General features: G+C 38.7%; 1 protein-coding gene across 1 annotated transcript in view; it reads left to right on the forward strand.

The window, feature by feature from the left end:
• The window catches only part of Svep1 (sushi, von Willebrand factor type A, EGF and pentraxin domain containing 1), a 165084-nt gene that overhangs the window by 134383 nt on the left and 12335 nt on the right, over positions 1-18366 (forward strand). The window contains exons 40-45 of the mRNA XM_013023225.1: positions 953-1178; positions 3435-3590; positions 7536-7599; positions 10042-10215; positions 12023-12199; positions 18176-18346. Coding sequence (XP_012878679.1) covers positions 953-1178; positions 3435-3590; positions 7536-7599; positions 10042-10215; positions 12023-12199; positions 18176-18346 — 968 coding nt within the window. The remainder of the gene's footprint in view (positions 1-952; positions 1179-3434; positions 3591-7535; positions 7600-10041; positions 10216-12022; positions 12200-18175; positions 18347-18366) is intronic.

The raw sequence follows: 18366 nt of genomic DNA on the forward strand, positions 1-18366 counted from the left end.
GAATAGTGACAGAAGCATGATTCCAGAACAAAAGTCTAGATAATGTCTACAGTTTTTCTACAATGCTGCCTTTTAATGGTCCATAGGAATTGAGCACCATGGCTCCCAAGCTGAGTGCCTTATGAAGCTACTTAATCTCTGTGGTGTCAACTTTGGGATCACAAAGTGGGATTACAAGACTGACATGAGAATGAGTTGATATTTGTAACATACGTGTAGCTGTAACCAGAAATTAGTAACCGTTAGAGAAACGCTTGCTGAATAAATGTGCACATTCTCAAAATCTTAAAAGGTCTTAGAGCCAAAATGAACTTAAATTGGAACACCAACACTTGATATCACCTATTTATCAAGATTGAGATAGAAATAACTTATGTAGAGAACCTAGGACAGTGTTTATAACATAGTAAATAGGCCACAGATACTGTGCTAAATTCCTAGGAGTAACTGAGTCTATTTTAAACTTTTCTTCAAATTTCTTGAACTATTAGCTGGTTTTAGATAAAAATGAATCCAGGGCTGGGAAGGTGGCTCAGGGGTAGAGTTCTTGCCTTGCATACATGAGACCCTGAGTTGAATTCCTCAGCACCACATGAGCAGAAAAAGCCAGAAGTGGCGCTGTGGCTCAAGTGGTAGAGTACTAGCCTTGAGCTGAAGAGCTGAGGGACAACACATAGGGGCAGAGTTGAGGCCCCACGACTAACAAAAAAATTTTTTTAATGAATCCAATAATAGTATCTACACTGTAGATAACTAATATCAACATTGAAAGTAATTTCAGTCTTGACTAAGCTTGAATGTAGAGATCTGGGCAATGCCATCCACCTGGCATTTGAGCTAGTTCTGATACATCACATAAAGTGCTAAACCTTTCAACACCTTCAGTCCAAGAATAGGTCAGGAACTGCATTGTACTCCCTTCTAGGCATTCACCTTTTCATTTCCATTGCAGGTGTCTGGAAGGTTACACAATGGACACCGATACAGATACTTTCACCTGCCAGAAAGATGGTTACTGGTTCCCTGAGAGACTCTCTTGCAGTCCTAAAAAGTGTCCTCTGCCATCAAATCTGACACATTTGCTTGTCCATGGAGATGACTTCAGTGTAGATAAGCAAGTTTCTGTGTCATGCGTAGAAGGATATACTTATGAGGGCATCAACGTATCAACATGTCAGGTGAGACTTTGCTGTAGTCCACCTCCTACCTACACATATTCTGCCAGGACAAAGGGTAGGTTTTGCTGTCCTGAAAAAGAGAAAAAAGGAGTCTCAAATTTTCATTCATAGCAAAGGATTTAAGTAGTCGCTTAATTAAAATAGAATCTATCCCAATAGTCCCATTTTTATTGTTTGTTTTTATCATCTTTAGTGGGACAAAGAAGTTTCGATGCAGCATGTTAATGTTATGAGTACAATGCATTCTGATCATTGTCACTCCTTCTGTCATACCCCCTGTCTATCCTAGCTCCTTCTATCCCCTCAAGTTATCTGGTTCCATTTTCACATAGGTATATTGAGTATTATGACTGTATTCACCCACCGTTCCTTCAATATTTCCATTTTTAAACTAAGAAAGTATCACTGTTACATAAAATGTTAAAATACTGTCCCAAGAGATTTATAACAGTTACATCTTCGGCTCAAAACAAAATGTCTAGATGGAAATCTGCCCTGGACACTGCTAAATACATTCCTAATTTCTGTGGAAAGATCAAAAGTTACAAAAGCCGACAGGAAATTCATAAACTTTTCCTTTAGAAAATAGCAAAGAGGAGGTCTGAAGTTATGCAGTAGAACTCACTCAGGAGAAAAAACTCAGTTTTCCCTACTATGCTAAAGAGCACCCTTCTGATTGCAAGGATGTCAAGGAAACCTTCTGCAGCCAGCACCACCTAGATGTCCTCCAGATCATTTCAGATCTTACAGCCTCTATCTGGAAGTTGCAGCAAGCCTGTTAGGTCTTGAGCGCTCAGAACCTAACATTTCCCCTCTTCAGATGCCAGGCAGCAAGTCCAGGCTTCTCAACTCCTCACCATAATCCTTTCCTTGGGTTCCATTAACTTGCTCGAGTGGCTCACAGCACAGGGAAACACTTACATTATGAACAGCCAGATGAGGTAATGCGTAAGGCCAGGCCTGGAAGGGTCCATAAGGCAGGAGCTTCCATCTCGTTGGTCTGGGTGATGTGAGGGACATCACATTCAGCACAAGGGTGATCTCATTCGCCTTCCTAAAAGCCTGCATGTGATCAGATGTCCAGAATGCTCTCTGAACCCTATCCTTTTAGACTTTTGTGGAGACTTCATTGCTCAAGCGTGAGGATCCAATTATGGATGAATGTGTAGAAATGTGGTTAGACAATGGATGTAATCTACTGCTAATGGACTGAAATCAAACAAGGTCTCTCTGTTCAGCTCCTTCTTGGCCTCTCCGTGTAGCACTTCATCCCTGCAATTGTGGGACAGTACCTCTTCTGACATGGGGATCTTTCAGACAAAGTGGGTCAAAGAATTTCTTTATGGACAACTCCAAGATAGAAGGCAGGGGAAAATTTAAATGTCCACAGCTTACTTTGGGAAGAAAAATTCCAGTTCCTATGTCCTGCCTTAGAGAGGAAATTATCGGTGATGAGTGGAAGAGGAAAGCATACACGTATATACATATCCCTCTGAGAAACATATGTGTGTGCCTCACTTTACCCAAGTAGGAAGCTAAAAACCTCTGACAAGGTGATGACAAAGAAAATCATATTTAAAGAAAAAAATTTCTTTTTCCTATGTGCTTTCTTCAAAGGTAAGTGATAAATTATTGTTAAAATAAGTTATTTCAAAAATAAATGCTCAGTATTTGCATTGGGGTGGAGGAAAGGAAACCATTTTTAAACCTTGTATAGTATGTCCAAAAGATACTTCAGAAACTTTAACATGTAAAATTATATAAAATATAAAGGGTGCATTAATATATATCATGGAATGTTTGTGTCAACCATCCAGTCCTCAAGAATTACAATGAAAACCTACTGACCGATGTTCTTGATTTCTATGTGAAAAATTTACAAGTATTAGCTTCTGATGCTACTCAGGAACCTGAAATCTGAGAATTTTGATTTGCAGCCAGCACAGGGCAGGCAAATTCACAAGCTTCTTACTTCCAAATAACCAGCAAAAAGCCAGAAGTAGAGTTATGGCTTGCATAATAGAGTGTCAACCATGAGTGAAAACGTCAAGCAAGAACTAGAGGCTCTGAGTTCAAGCCCCACTATCAGGGGAAAAAAATGATTTCAGCACTTTTAGAGGGATAATCAATAACACAATTAGGACCAAACTCTAGGTCTTCTTGACTCTGATTTGTGGAGTTATTTTGCCATTTACCAATATTAGCAAACTTCTTCATTTGTTCCTAACTATAACTTGTAACTTGTTTGTTGCTTAGCTTGATGGTACGTGGGCACCACCATTTTCTGATGAATCCTGCATTCCAGTGTCTTGTGGACATCCTGAAAGCCCAGAGCATGGATACGTGATTGGCAGTAATTACAGCTTTGAAAGCACAATTATTTATCAGTGTGAGCCTGGCTATGAATTAGAGGTACAGACTGTTTAACTGGAATTAATTTGCTTTACTGTAGATTCAGAAATATTTTTAGTGTTTTAGCACAAATTTATTTTACCAACTTTATCCTAAAAACAGTCATTGTTTTGTTGCCTTATATGCTTAACACTTTCAAAGAAATGGGATGACTTTTAATTTTAAGAAGGAAAAATCTCAGATTTTTACAGAAAAGAATACTAAGCTGTGTACTGGGTGACTCATACCTATAATCCTAGCTATTCAGGAGACTGAGCTCTGAAGATCACAGTTCAAAGCCAGCCCAAACAGGAAAATCCTTGAGACTATTATCTCCAATCAACCACCAGAAAACCTGAAGTAGTACTGTGGCTCAAAGTAGTAGAGCTCTAGCCTCGAGCAAAAAAAGCTCAGGGACAGTGCCTAGGCCCTAAATTCAAGCTCTATGACCAAAAAAAAAAAAAAAAAAAGAATAGTATACAGAAAGTAAAAGAAGTAAAAATCCCAACCACAAACCATACTGTTATTTCTAGTTGACCTGTCTCAACATGTTGTGCTGACAATCATACCTTGAGACAAGGAAGTTCTCCTGTCACTATGGTGAAGTGACAACAGTTTTGAGGTCTGTAAAGCCAGAATTTCCTCAACAATGAGCTCCTAGACACTGGCAAATTCATGACTGAGATGTGAAGCTCCTTCATACCAGGAACCTTTGGCTGAAAAAGAGAATCCTTAGAGCAGCTCTGACCAAACACCAGCTTTATTCTAAAGACAACACTTAGTTGTAGTATTGACATTCTATCAGAAGCACTTAAGTCTCCTGCCTTACTTTAATAGAAGGGCTAACAATATTATCTTGTCATCAAACTTGACATTTCAGGGACCTGTTTTGTATTTCATAAGGACTGTCATTCTGGTTTATCAGGAGATTCTTTTTTATTGCGGGGGGGTCCAGTCGTGGGGCCTGAACTCTGGGCCTGGGCACTATCCCTCGGCTCTTCAGCTCAAGGCTAGCGCTCTACCACTTGAGCCACAGCACCACTTCCGGCTTTTTTCTTTTTGCTTATGTGGTGCTGAGGAATTGAACCCAGGGCCTCATGCATGCAAGGCAAGCGCTCTACCACTGAGCCACCTTCCCAGCCCCTATCAGGAGATTCTTAACTGCCATATTTATAGTAGGATTTAAATATACATTTTTGCAGAAGTATTCATTACCAGTCATTTGTTAAGTTTGTATGGTATGACCCATTATTTTCTTACCATCTAATCAAAAAATTGTCATAAGATAGATCCAGAACTAACTTCCTGCAGATCTTGATTTAGTTTCTCAAATAAATTAAAAAATAAATGGTAGAAAGAAGAATGAATGAATACATTGATTGCAATTGGAAATTTTTCCTGGTTTGAGAGTACTGATTTTGCAATTATTTAATTTATTAAGAAAAGTGATAGATGGGGCTGGGAATGGGGTTCGTAATGAGACTAGAAAATAGTAGGTAACTGCTAGCATATGCTTATAAGCAAACATTTCAAAAACAACTAATGGAAAAGAGTTGTCTTTTCAGTACTGACTAAACAACCAAATAACCAAATAATATTTGAGGGGACATTTATAAAAAGTGTTCCAAAGCACTGGTGTCTCATGCCTGTAATCCTAGCTACTCAGGAGGCTGAGATATGAAGATCATGGTTCAAAGTCTATGCTATTCTTTATCTCCAGTTAAATCACAGAAAAAACTAGAAATGGTAGAGTACTAGCCTTAAGCAAAAGGAGCTCAGGGAAGCATCCAGGCCCAGAGTTCAAGCCTCAGGACCAAAAAAAAAAAATGTATTACAGGTAAAAGTGAAAGAATTTAAATATCAAAATGTGCAACCCCTGCTAATGAAAAATTGTTTGTTATTCTAAAGCTTGATATAGGTGTTTAGACTAATTGTTGAAAAAAGCAGATACATTAGGTCAAAAAATGGTAATAATAACATTGGATCTAAAACTCCAACTTCATTAATAAAAATTAAGATAAGTAAAGAGTAGAGAGAGATGACCAAAGGAGGAAATGCATGATAAATAATATAAACAATTCAGCTTGCTAAGGAGCGAGTTAACAGAGATGTTTTGTGTTTAAGCCAATAATAGTTACTAATAATTTTATTTGAGTTTCTTATTACAATAATAGTTGACACAGTCCAAACAGAATATTTATCATTCAAATCACTAGAAGAAGAAGACAAAGAAAAATAGCACTGGGAAAATCTTGAACTATGGACTACAATTAACTACTTAAATACAGTCTACTCTGGAAGTGCCCAGATAGTTATCTGCTTCCTCTAAACTAATAAAAAGTAATTCCTAAGTTAGAAAATTGTATTTTCCTATGCACAGCGTAAGTAGAAGTGTTCATATTTATGTCTAAATGAAAAGCTTTTAAACATGTTTTAGATTCATAGAACTAGTTATTTTCTTGGAAAATCAGGATATAACCGTTCCATCAAAAAACTCATTGAGATATTTACCGGTAGATATTTATGGGGAATTAAATTGATGGCTCAAAGGAAAAATGCCTTTGAAGAAGAGAGTAGGAAAGAGCTCAGGCAGCTAGGTTGGGTGGCACCTGGCAGCTCTTGGGAAGCTGGATGTAAGAGGATTTTGAGCTTGAGGCCACCCTGGGCTACACAGTGAGTTCCAGAACCACCTAGATGGAGACTGTCATCCAAGGGAGGGAGGGAGAGAGGGAAGCCATCCAGATCAAAACCAAAATGAAGAAACAGCTCTTCTCCTTTTTTTAATTTTCAGGTAACTTACTAATTTGGTCATATATTCAAAACAATAGAATATCCAAAGGCAATGCAAGAAAAAATAGGAATGCATATACAGAAGTCCAAACACATAAGTCTTAAAATCTCTTCAAAAGTTTACTTCATACGTAGTCTTTATTAAATGTGATATCACAAGCCTGTGGCTATCTTATTTATTATTCTGTAGTGGATTAGGAAGTTAGGGTTTGGGAGTGCATTATTATTAGGAACACAGGTAAGAGGTAACAGAAAGACAGGAAGCAAAGATCCACAAAAATTACACCTAGAAACCAATGAACAGTAATCTTAAATTCATAGCAACTAGGTGCAAACAGTCTCTATAGTTCTCAAGAGCTAGAGGATATTAAAAAGTACACTCAGATAATCACTTTCTTTCCAAGAAAATTATATTTCAGAAGGCCAGGAAGAAACTTGTAGAATATTTAAAATTTTAAATGCATCTATCTTACTAGCATAATATAAGGTAAATTTATGTTTTATAGTTGAGAATTTCAGTACTCACACAAATATAGTACTTGATATTCTTTGCTGTACCTCTCCAACACTAAAAAGTAAATGTAACTCAAGCTGGGCACTGGTGGCTCATGCCTGTAGTCCTTGCTACTCAAGAGGCTGAGATCTGAGAATCGTGGTTCAAAGCCAACCTAAGGAAGGAAAGTCTATGAGACTCTTATCTCTAATGAAGCTCCAAACCAGAAGTGATGCTGTGGCTCAACATGGTAGTATGCTAGCCTTGAGCATAAAGGGTTCAAGGACAGTGCCCAGGTCCCAAGTTCAGGCCCCACAACTAACCAAAATAAACAAACAGATAGATAAATAAATGTAACAAAATATTTTAAATGTACTAAATAAATATCTCTTTGACACATTGAATCCATTCTTTATTCATAAGACTATGGGTTATAACTAGTTAACATAGAAAGTGATAAATAAATAAATAAAAGTCTGTCAGGAATGAGTTTTTAAGTAATTTGATAATACATTTTTAAGAACCTATACCTGTTCTTTTATACTACATTCAATTGGCATATTTACTTACTGTTCCCAGGGCTGAGACATTCGAGTCTATAGATACTTGGCTTTGCATTCCCTTACTGTCTTTCTATTACAGAATTCTTTTCTTGTCCATGACTTTTCTCCATTGCTTTACAGGGGAACAGACAGCGAGTCTGTCAGGAGAACAGACAGTGGAGTGGAGGGGTAGTGACCTGCAAAAGTAAGTTAAATAAATGGTACCTAGTGGTCCCGACAGTGGTGTCCAGGACACAGAATAACAATGTGCTAGAGCTGTTTAAATATCAGCTTTGTAATTTAAAAACAGGTTTTCAAACCAACTCTGGAAACTATAAGGGTACAGTTAATGAGGTCTTGCTCATAGGTACCAAACCAATAAAGAGTCAAAACTCAGAGTAGATATTAGAGACTAAATAGAACACAGCGCAAGATCACTGGCTCTGGAAAGCAAACATTTCATTTAGAGACTGGTGATTATGCTTATTTACATTTTGGAGGGGAGTCACCTCAAATAGGTATAAATTAGAGAGCTTAGAGCTGTTGCTTCCTGGTGCAGTACTGGCCAATTCTGACATCTTTTTAAAGGTGCTGCCAGGATAACTATAAATAACTATTCACACTCTATTTGGATTATTGCATTAGCTCATTTTATGAAAACAGCCAAGTTTATTTGGCAGCATGTTGACTAATTCACATGATTTTATTCCCAATCGCTGCCCCCTCTGCTTCATCTGCCCAAAGACAATTAAACATGAGAGACAAAAGTTTCAACCATTACAAGTAGTAAGCTTTTTAATCATCTAATTCTCAGACTGGAAGGGCCTCTTAGATAGATTCTTCTCATCCCTTCCATTGACAAATGAAAGGACCAAAGGAAGTTACTCCACATATTGCATTTACTCAATGGAGGCTAGGAGACTTGAAGAGGCCTGCCCAGCATCAGAAAACAAGTTCATAGCTGAGCTGACACTAGGATGCCTCTTTCCCTCTTGGTTCACCCATATTTCCAGAAGTAAATGAGTGAGATTATTTTGTATATAGAGGAATTTTAAGTCTTCTGAGGAATATTGTATGATTGCAATTCAGTAGAGAAAGATGGCTGTTTTTAGTTCTTAAAACTCATATAACTATCATATAACCTCATATATGAATATATGAACTTTACATAGTACTAAAAAGGTCCAATGTCTTTTATTCCCATTTCCACAATGCTTGCTCATTCTTAATACCTTCCTATTATATTTTACCTCTCCTCATAGGCAGTGTGACCTTGACCAAATTATTTAACCTCTCTGAGACTGGTTTTTCTTCAACTGCTGATTGAAATAATCAGGGTTGCTTTAAGTAAGGCTGTCAGATTTAAGAAAAAAGTACAGGGCACTTTCAAGTTTAAATTTCAAATGAAAAACAATTTTATTTTATTTTATTTTTTTAATTTTATTTTATTTTATTTGTGAACATACTGTACAGAGGGGTTACAATTGCATGGGCAGGATAATGCGTACATTTCTTACCAAGCATTGCAGCCTCCTCCTTTGTTTACCCTTCCCATCCCTTCCCAGCCTCCCCCCTCCCCCCCATCCCAATCCTTCTCCTTCCCCCCTCCCTCCCCTTCCCCCCCCCCACCGACGTTGTAAAGCTCGTTTTGGACATGACAACTTGTACTTCTCATTGTTGCATCAGATCCACCTGTATCCTTAAACAACTGGTTTTCCCCATCTCCTCCACAAGTTATACTGACATCAAATATAGTGAAAGCAGGGGTTATACTGTGGGGGAGGGACATACAAAGCAACAAAGAGATAATCTTATAAATGCGTTAGAAACACATGCATGAAAGAAAAAGCATTAAAATACATATCTAAGGGTTCATTTTCCTCATTTTCCTGACATCACATTATCTGACCTTTTCCGCTTGACTCATACATATACTAGATATTGCAAATAAGGGAAACCATGGGACCTATGTTTCTTTGGGCCTGGCTTACTTCACTTAATATAATTTTATGAAAAACAATTTTAATATAAGTCTCACAAAATATTTGAGACACAGTTCTACCTAAAATATATTTGTTATGCGTTAAGTGGATATTCAAACTTAATTGGGCACCTAGTCTTTATCTTTTTATCTGGGCTTTATTACCCAAGTGTTATAAAAACAAGAATACATGGGAATTTTTTAAGGCAGTAGCAATTTAATATATAGCATTCTTTTTATTTCACCCACCTGCTCATCCAGACCTTCTACTATCTCCAATATTATTAACAACATACAGACAGTTCAGATAAACAAAACAAAATAGAAATCTTCTATAAGTGAGAATATATTCATTAAATACTTACAAATTTTTTATTTTCTTCCACCCGTGGGTTTCACTGTGTCTCATGCAGGAGTAGGCCACAATAGTTTATATACGTTGTGCAATATATGTAATACACATGTAATACACATTATGTAAATGTATATTACAATAAATATGTACAGTTGTATATATAATATACAAATATGTGTATACATACACATATACATATATGCATATACACATGTATATAATGTACTAAGTACTAATATATATTAAGTACCTCAAAGGAAGGAAAAGATTTGGGAAAGCATTCAACATATGGCTTTTGTGCTTCCTTCTAGAGAGCAGCTGTGAAGCTCCAGCTGAGTTTCTGAATGGAAACGCTGTGGTGGAAAACAGCACCGGAGGACCCCGGGTAGTCTACTCTTGCCACCGAGGCTACAGCCTAGAAGGGCCACTGGAGGCACACTGCACGGACAACGGAACCTGGAGCCACTCAGTTCCTCTCTGCAAACGTGTGTGTTGACTTTGGAGAGGTTTGAATCAGACCCAGCTTCACTGCTAGCTTCCTGCTTATCTCAAACATAGATGAGGGAGATTGTCCCAGAGAAAGCAATCTATGCCTATCAACCTAAATTTTGTGGGGTACTAAGAAAATCTACTCCTAATATGTAAAACATTCTATCTAAAATCTAGTTTTATCGGATGCTTTGGCTGGTTATAATTTCAAGGCACTAAGAGTAATGAGGTGTAATTTTTTTAATGTTGATGGGGAGAATGATGGGAGCAATGGCTATCAAGATGCAGTATACTCAGAATCTGACTTGTTGAAATCCCTTTGTACAACTGCTTAAAACTTTTCAAACTGTTGACATAAATGTATGATAGATTTTAGTGGAGTAAAGGGGAACATCTGAGGAGCTCAGGGAGGCTGAGACCTGCGGATCACAGTTCAAAGCCAGCCCAAACAGGAGAGGCTGTGAGCCTCTTTTCTCCAAGTAACCACCAAATACACTGAAAGTGGAGCTGTGGTTCAAGTGGTAGAATGCCAGCCTTGAGAAAATAGCTAAGAGAAAGCACCCTGGCTCTAGATTCAAACCTCAGTACTGCCTCCAAAAGAGGCAAAACAAAACAAAACACCACCACCAACAAAAGAAATAACCTGTTAGTAACAGAAAAGGAATAAAGAAAGACATTGGATTTAAAATGTGATGTTAATATAATAAAGCATAAAAAATTTAGTAAGTAATGGTAATGATAACCATTTGCATGAAACATTTACAAATAAAATGTAAGTTGACAGAGCCAGATTACTGTTAAAGTATCTTGATGCAGGATTGGGAAGGTTGCTCAGTGGTAGAGTGCTTGCCTTGCATGCATGAAGTCCTGGGTTTGATTCCTCAGCACCACATAAGCAGAAAAAAGCCAGAAGTGGCGCTGTGGCTCAAGTGGTAGAGCACTAGCCTTGAGCTGAAGAGCTGAGGGACAGCGCCCAGGCCCCACAACCCACACAAAAAAAAAAATCCTGATGCAGTAAGTGAGCATTTAGGACTCAGTGGAAACCTACCTCACAACCAACACTTCTTTTGTACCTATTTCAAATCAAGAGAAAAAAGTGAAATTGCTTGTAAAATGTGTGAGACAATTGCACTAAGCAAAGCTAACATCATTCCTGTTTTTCCTTCAGAATTGAATCTATCTTTACCAGTAAGACTTGCCAAGTGTACAATGCAAAAATTCTAATACTCCACTCATAGCAATATGGGTCTGAAGTCATATCAAACTCACACACAGAAAAGTCTAGTTGTTTTTCTAGTTTCTTCTGAAGGAAGTTCAGAAAAAGAAAATAATTTGATAGATGTTACTGTGTTCTTAATATTCTTCCAATGCTAAAGGAATATTTAATGCATTTTCTATTTTTAGTATACCTTTGTTCCCTAATGCTGATCAAAAACAAAAGTCTAAAATAACAGTATGGGCCATTTCAGATTTAACTTGCCATCTTAGAGCTTTTGGATTTTGTGCTTATGCTTGGTATTTCCAGATCTCATCTGATTTTATCTTTTTTGTTTTAGTATCTTTAAGTAGTTATACAAAGGAGTTTCCATTTAACACAGCAGTTTACAAATATAATGCATCTTGATCAGTATTTTCAATAATTTCATGTATATTCGAAACAAATCCGTGTATAAGTTCCATGTTTCTTAAAAATCATATCATCAACACTGACAACTCCTCTCTGATAGGAATCAACTTTGCCTTCAAAGAAATAAATTAGGAAATGAGCAGAAATATCAACCTGAATTTTCTTTTCTTTCACAGCAAATCCATGCCCTGTCCCTTTTGTGATTCCTGAGAATGCTGTGCTTTCTGAAAAGGAGTTCTATGTCAATCAGAATGTGTCCATCAAGTGTAGGGAAGGCTTCCTACTCAAGGGACAAGGTGTCATCACCTGCAATCCGGATGAGACATGGACACAGACAAGTGCCAAGTGTGAAAGTGAGTCAACAGACAGAACCCAGTGAGCCAGTTAGCCTGGGGTATTCTCCCATCCTGTGAGATTATGTTCAATGAAAGAACTTAATGATTTGCTCTCTGCACTATCATAAGCTATCTTCTACATTAATGTTTAAAACTCAAGGAAGAGATGGGTATTAGTGGCTCACACTTGTAATTCTAGCTACTCAGAAGGCTGCGATCTAAGGATTACAGTTCAAAGCCAACCCAGGCAGGAAACTCTATGAGATTCTTATCTCCAATAAACCATCAGAAAGCCGGAAGTGGCGCTGTGGCTCAAGTGGTAGCACACTCACCTTGAGCTGAAGAGCTGAGGGACAGTGCCTAGGCCCAGAGTTCAAGCCCGATGACCAAAAAAACAAACAAACAAAACAAAACAAAACAAAAACCCCAAGAAAGATTATTGTGAAAAGAAATACTTACCAGAACTAAGCTAAAACTTATTTGGCCACAGTCAAAGAACAGGTTTCTAAATGGGCTCTTCTAAAAATGAGCAAGAATTAAAATTGAAAATATGGAGTTTCCTCCATACTGCCCCAAACTATTCTTTTTATTTTATTGTATTGTAAAGGTGATGTACAGAGGGGTTACAGTTATATAAGTAAGATAATGAGTACATTTCTTTTTGATCAGTGTTACCCCCTCCCTCATTTTCTCCCACTTTCCCTCCCCAAAGACTCCCCTCCCTCCCAAGTTGTAAAGTTCATTTCCAACATAGTGTCTAGTGTGTATCGCTATTGTATTAGTTCACCCTTTGTTCCGCTTTTCCTGTGATTCCCTTTCCCTTCCCCAAATCAAATAAACTTACAAAGGGCACTGAAATCAGAAACAATGACCACAGGGAATAAACCAGAGGAGAAAAAAAGACAAAAGACAAAAGAAATAACTGAAACAGTACACTAAAAGAGAAAGAGAAGAAAAAAGAAAGAGAAAAAAACAAAAAACCACAAAAGAAAAAAAAATCACTCCCTATCTTGGAGTTCATTTCAATCAATATCATTTATGTGGTCATATGTACATAGCTATTGGGTTATTGTGAACCTTTGCTAGGAGGATCCTAGGTATATACTAATCATTATAAATTAGGGAAACCATAGAGCCTATGTTTCTTTGGGTCTGACTTATTTCACTTAATATGATTTTTTTTCTGTCTTTCTATTTCTTTACAAATGGGGTAATGTCATTCTTTCTGATGGAAGCCTAGAATTTCATTGTGTATATATACCACATCTTCTCAATCCATTCATCTACTGAGGAGCATCTGGGTTGAATCCATATCTTAGCTATGGTAAATAATGCTGCAATGAACATAATTGTGCTGGTAGCTTTAGTGAGGCCTTGTTTGCAATCATTTGAGTAAATGTCCAGTGGTGGGATTGCTGGGTCATAGGGAAGGTCTATGTTTAATTATTTTTTGTTGTTGTTATTGGTTGTGGGGCTTGAACTCTGGGCCTGGGCACTATCCCTCAGCTCTTTAGCTCACCATTAAGTCACAACGCCACTTCCAGTTTTCTGGTGGTTTATTGGAGGTAAGAATCTCATGGACTTTCCTGCCCGGGCTGGCTTTGAACCATGATCCTCAGATCTCAGCCTCCTGCATAGCTAGGATTACAGGTGTGAGCCACTGGCACCCAGCTCTATGTTATTGAGGTGAGGAACCTATGTACTGCTTTCCAGAGTAGTTGAACTAGTTTACATTCCCAACAATAGTGTAGTAGCTTTCCCTTTTGGCCACATCCCTGCCAGCATCTGTTATTTTTTGTTTTCTTGATAATGGCCATTCTAACTGGGGTAAGGTGGACTCTCAATGTAGTTTTGATTTGCATTTTTGGGGGGTCAGTTATGGAGCTTGAACTCAGAGGCTGGGCATTGTCCCTGAGCCTCTTTGTACTCAAGGATAGCAGTCTACCACTTGAGCCACAATACCACTTCTGGTTTTCTGGTGGTTAATTGGAGATAAGAGTCTCACAGACTTTCCTGCCCAGGCTGGCTTTGAGCTGTGATCCTCAGATCTCAGCCTTGGGAGTAGCTAGCATTACAGGCACACGCCACCGGTACCCAGCTTTTACATTTCTTTTATGGCCAAAGATGTTGAACATTTCTTCGTGTATCTATTGGCCATTCCTATTTCCTCTCCAGAGAAGTCTCTTTTTAGTTCTTTTTTTTTTTGGAGGGTGGGGGGGTTCGGTTGTGCGGCCTGAACTCTGGGCCTGGGCTCTGCTCCTCAGCTCTTCAGCTCAAGGCTAGCACTCTACCACTCGAGCCACAGTGCCACCTCGGCTTTTTAAATTTTTGTTTATGTGGTGCTGGGGGATCGAACCCAGGGCCTCATGCATGCAAGGCAAGCACCACTGAGCCACTTTCCCAGCCCTTCTTTTTAATTCTTTAGCCCACTTATTAATGGGATAATTGTTTCTTTGAGGATTTGATTTGGGGGAGGGATAATTTTTGAGCTCTAAGTATATTTTTGGTATGAGGCCCTTGTCTGTTATATACCTAGTGATGATCTTCTCCCAATCTGTGGGCTTTCTATTTATCTTGCTAGCTATGTCCTTTACCAGGCAGAAGCTCTGAAGCTTAATGCATTTATCCAGCCTTTCTTTGATTTGTTGCCTTTCTGGATCTTTATTTAGGAAGTTTCAACCTGTGTCAAGGAGCCAGACTATTCTTTAATAGGCTAAAGTTCTTTACAGATACAGATGCTAAGATTGTTCTCAAATTGAGCCTCTACCAGAAGCACCTAGAGAGCTTTTTAGGGCCTAGTTGGCTAGGGGCCAGCCTTCGATTTCTGATTTAGTAGGTTTGGAAGAGACCTGAGAATTTTCATTTCTATCAAGTTCCTAATGAGAATTATCATGGCTTGAATCTGAAAAGTGACTTCCAGGTTCATATTTGGTCCTCAGCTGGGAGCACTATTGAGGGGAAGGGGGATAGGGTTCTAAAAACTTTAGGAGGTAGGACTTAGCTGAAGGAAGTAGATCTTTGTATCAGCATGTTGGGGATATCTTTTTTGTGACTACTACCTGTCTTGAAATGTTGATCAAAAAAGAAATAGATAAGCCAGGCACCTATGGCTTACCCCTACTATCCTAGCTACTCAGGAGGCTGAGATCTGAGGATCATTGTTCAAAACCAGTCCAGACAGAAAGTCCATGAGACTCTTATCTTCAGTTAATCATCAGGAAATGGGAAATGGCACTGTGGCTCAAAGTGGTAGAGCACTAGCCTTGAGCTAAAAAGATCAGGGACAGTGCCAAGCCCTGAGTTCAACAAAACCAACAAAAAATAAATTAAATAATTAAATGAAAATAAATAAATAATTGGTGTAAAGTTCATTAGCAATATCTACTGTTAGGAAGAAATACCAAGTACCCCAAAGCCCTTAGTTTTCAACTAGCAGCCTACTGCATCATTAGAAAGTTGATTTTCTTTTTGTACCCCAGATAACTGAATATTATACTTTTAGCTAGAATTTGGGCTCAGATACTTATAAAATCATTCCTTATGAAATGCAATGTAATAAGTTTGTGTGAAGTAAAGTTTCTTTGGGCCCCTGGTCTGGTTTATAGAGTCAACAACCTGAGGAAAGTGGGCCAAGGAGCCCCATTTTGCCCACACACCCTAACCTCAGTCTTGGCTCCCCAAAACTTATCATTCAAGCCACCAGGAGCAAGAGTAAGAAGAGATGTGTGCTTAATCCAAAGGTTCCTTGTAAGCATGCTTGATTATTTTTCAATATCCTGAAAATATTGAAGGATTGCCTTGGAGAGGGGCTGGTGTCCACTATTCTTTGTTATCCTCAATCCTCTTCTGCATTTTCTTTTTTTTTGGGGGGGTGGTCCGGTCGTGGGGCCTGAACTCTGGGCCTGGGCGCTGTCCCTCAGCTCTTCAGCTCAAGGCTAGTGCTCTACCACTTGAGCCTCAGCGCCACTTCCGGCTTTTTTCTTTTTGCTTATGTGGTGCTGAGGAATCGAACCCAGGGCCTCATGCATGCAAGGCAAGCGTTCTACCACTGAGCCACCTTCCCAGCTCCCTCTTCTGCATTTTCTGTTATGCCCTAGGTCCAAATATTCTTCCTTTCCCCAAGCAGCAATTTCATTCTTTCTGTTTGCTCACCATGGATAGTTAACCAATGATGAAAATCTAAAGTACATGCAGATCACCAGGAAGCCTATATAAAATGCAAGTTGTTAAGTTAGAAACTCCAGAACTGTGCATTTTTTCAATGAGAACCACAGGTGATTACCATATAGCTTGCTGAAATCTATGCTTTGATGATCAAACTGCTATAAGCCAAACATCAACTCATATTGATCTTTCTGCATGCTCTGGCCTCAGCCTAGAAGCTTTTTCCCTTTATCTACTTGTGGTTTATAGCCTAATCCAAGTGCCACCATCATGGTGATCTATTCCCTCTCATTCAGTTACATTCAACTCAATGTCTTCATAATATGGTACCCATACAGCCTCTTGGGGTCTAATTGTGTATTTGTCTTTTGTGTATTTTTGTGTAGTTGTCTTTTCCTATTTGTCTACGCCAAGAGGCAGTTCTTTCTTCTTTTTTATTTCTTCCCAATTTCAGTAGGCATTTTGTCCATTTTGGATGGAAAAGGAATTTAGAAAGCCTAAACAAATGGATTATCTTCTCTGCCAACTTTTTGTTTTTGGTTGGTTGTGGGGCCTGAACTCTGGGCCTGGGCACTGTCCCTCAGCTCTTCGGCTCAAGGGTGGTGCTCTACCACTTGAGCCATAGCATCACTTCCAGCTTTTTCTGCTTAAGTGGTGCTGAGGAATCGAACCTAGGGCCTCATGCATACAAGGCAAGCACTCTACCACTGAGCCACCTTCCCAGCCCCTCTGTCAAGTTTTTAATAGCACTATGACAACAAAATGAGTTAAGAACCAGCTCATGAAGATTCTTCATCTAAAAGTGAGACTTACATTAGATACTGATTAACATCCTGACTCTAATCCAGTTCCTAACTGTGGTCCACCCCAAAATAAGTCTAATTTTCTTAAGGCTTCTCATAAAACCCACAAAGTTAGCCAGGTGCTAGTGGCTCACGCTCGTAATCCTAGTTACTCAGGAGTGAGATCTGAGGATTGCAATGTGAAGCCAGCCTAGGCAGGAAAGTCCATGAGACTCCTATCTCCAGTAAACTTCTCAGAAAAAGCTAGAAGTGGGGCTGTATCTCAAGTGGTAGAGAACTAGCCTTGAGCAAAAGAAGCTCAGGGACAGCACCCAGGCCCAGAGTTTAAGCCCCAGGACCAGCAAATTAAAAAATAAAAATAACAAATAAAATCCACAAAGTAAAATCAGTTGTAATATTTTCAGTTAAATATATGGCCCCTGTCATTCCTTCTAGTATAGATCCCAAAAGTAGAGCACCACTACTTTATAGTGCGGCAAAAAGGAAAACTAATGTGTAACCTTTATTGTCATAAAACTCATACATAGGCTCTAGATAGTAACACACAATCATCTACTCAATTCTCCAAATATATATTAACAACTCTGGGTATCCAGCACCATTCTAGGCACTAGAAAGCAGTACTGAAATTCATGATCTTTATTTTGAAACAATAGACTATGATCTTATTGTTTTCCCCTCCTAGGCATCCTTTTCTTTCAACAGACTCGTTGGTTTAGTAATTGCCCATACTCACCCTCCCACAGACTTGTTGACTTTAAAAATGGCTCATCTTGGTGAGATTTGAATAAGAAAACACATATCCTTAGCGCTTTCTGTGTCCAATTATTCTGAATAGCAGCAGATTATTCTTTTAATTACTACTATTCTAGATACGTGGTGGGTAAAAATGTTTCCTTTATGTGTTTTATCTTTGCTCTTTAATTCAGCCTTAGAAGTGAGTTTGTGATCTCTGGTTAGTGAGTTAGTGAGTTTGTAAATGTGGGGTTAGTTGCACATGGCTAATTATTGGTTTTTTTTCCTATAGAAATCTCATGTGGCCCACCAGTTCACGTAGAGAATGCTATCGCTCGAGGCATCTATCACCAATACGGGGACATGGTCACCTACTCCTGTTACAGTGGGTACATGCTGGAGGGCTCCCTAAGGAGTGTTTGCCTAGAAAATGGAACATGGACATCGCCTCCTATTTGCAGAGGTAATGAAATATGTAAATGG

The sequence above is a fragment of the Dipodomys ordii genome, unplaced genomic scaffold (genome assembly GCF_000151885.1).
Source record: "Dipodomys ordii isolate 6190 unplaced genomic scaffold, Dord_2.0 Scaffold67, whole genome shotgun sequence".
In the NCBI taxonomy this organism is placed as follows: Eukaryota; Metazoa; Chordata; class Mammalia; order Rodentia; family Heteromyidae; genus Dipodomys; species Dipodomys ordii.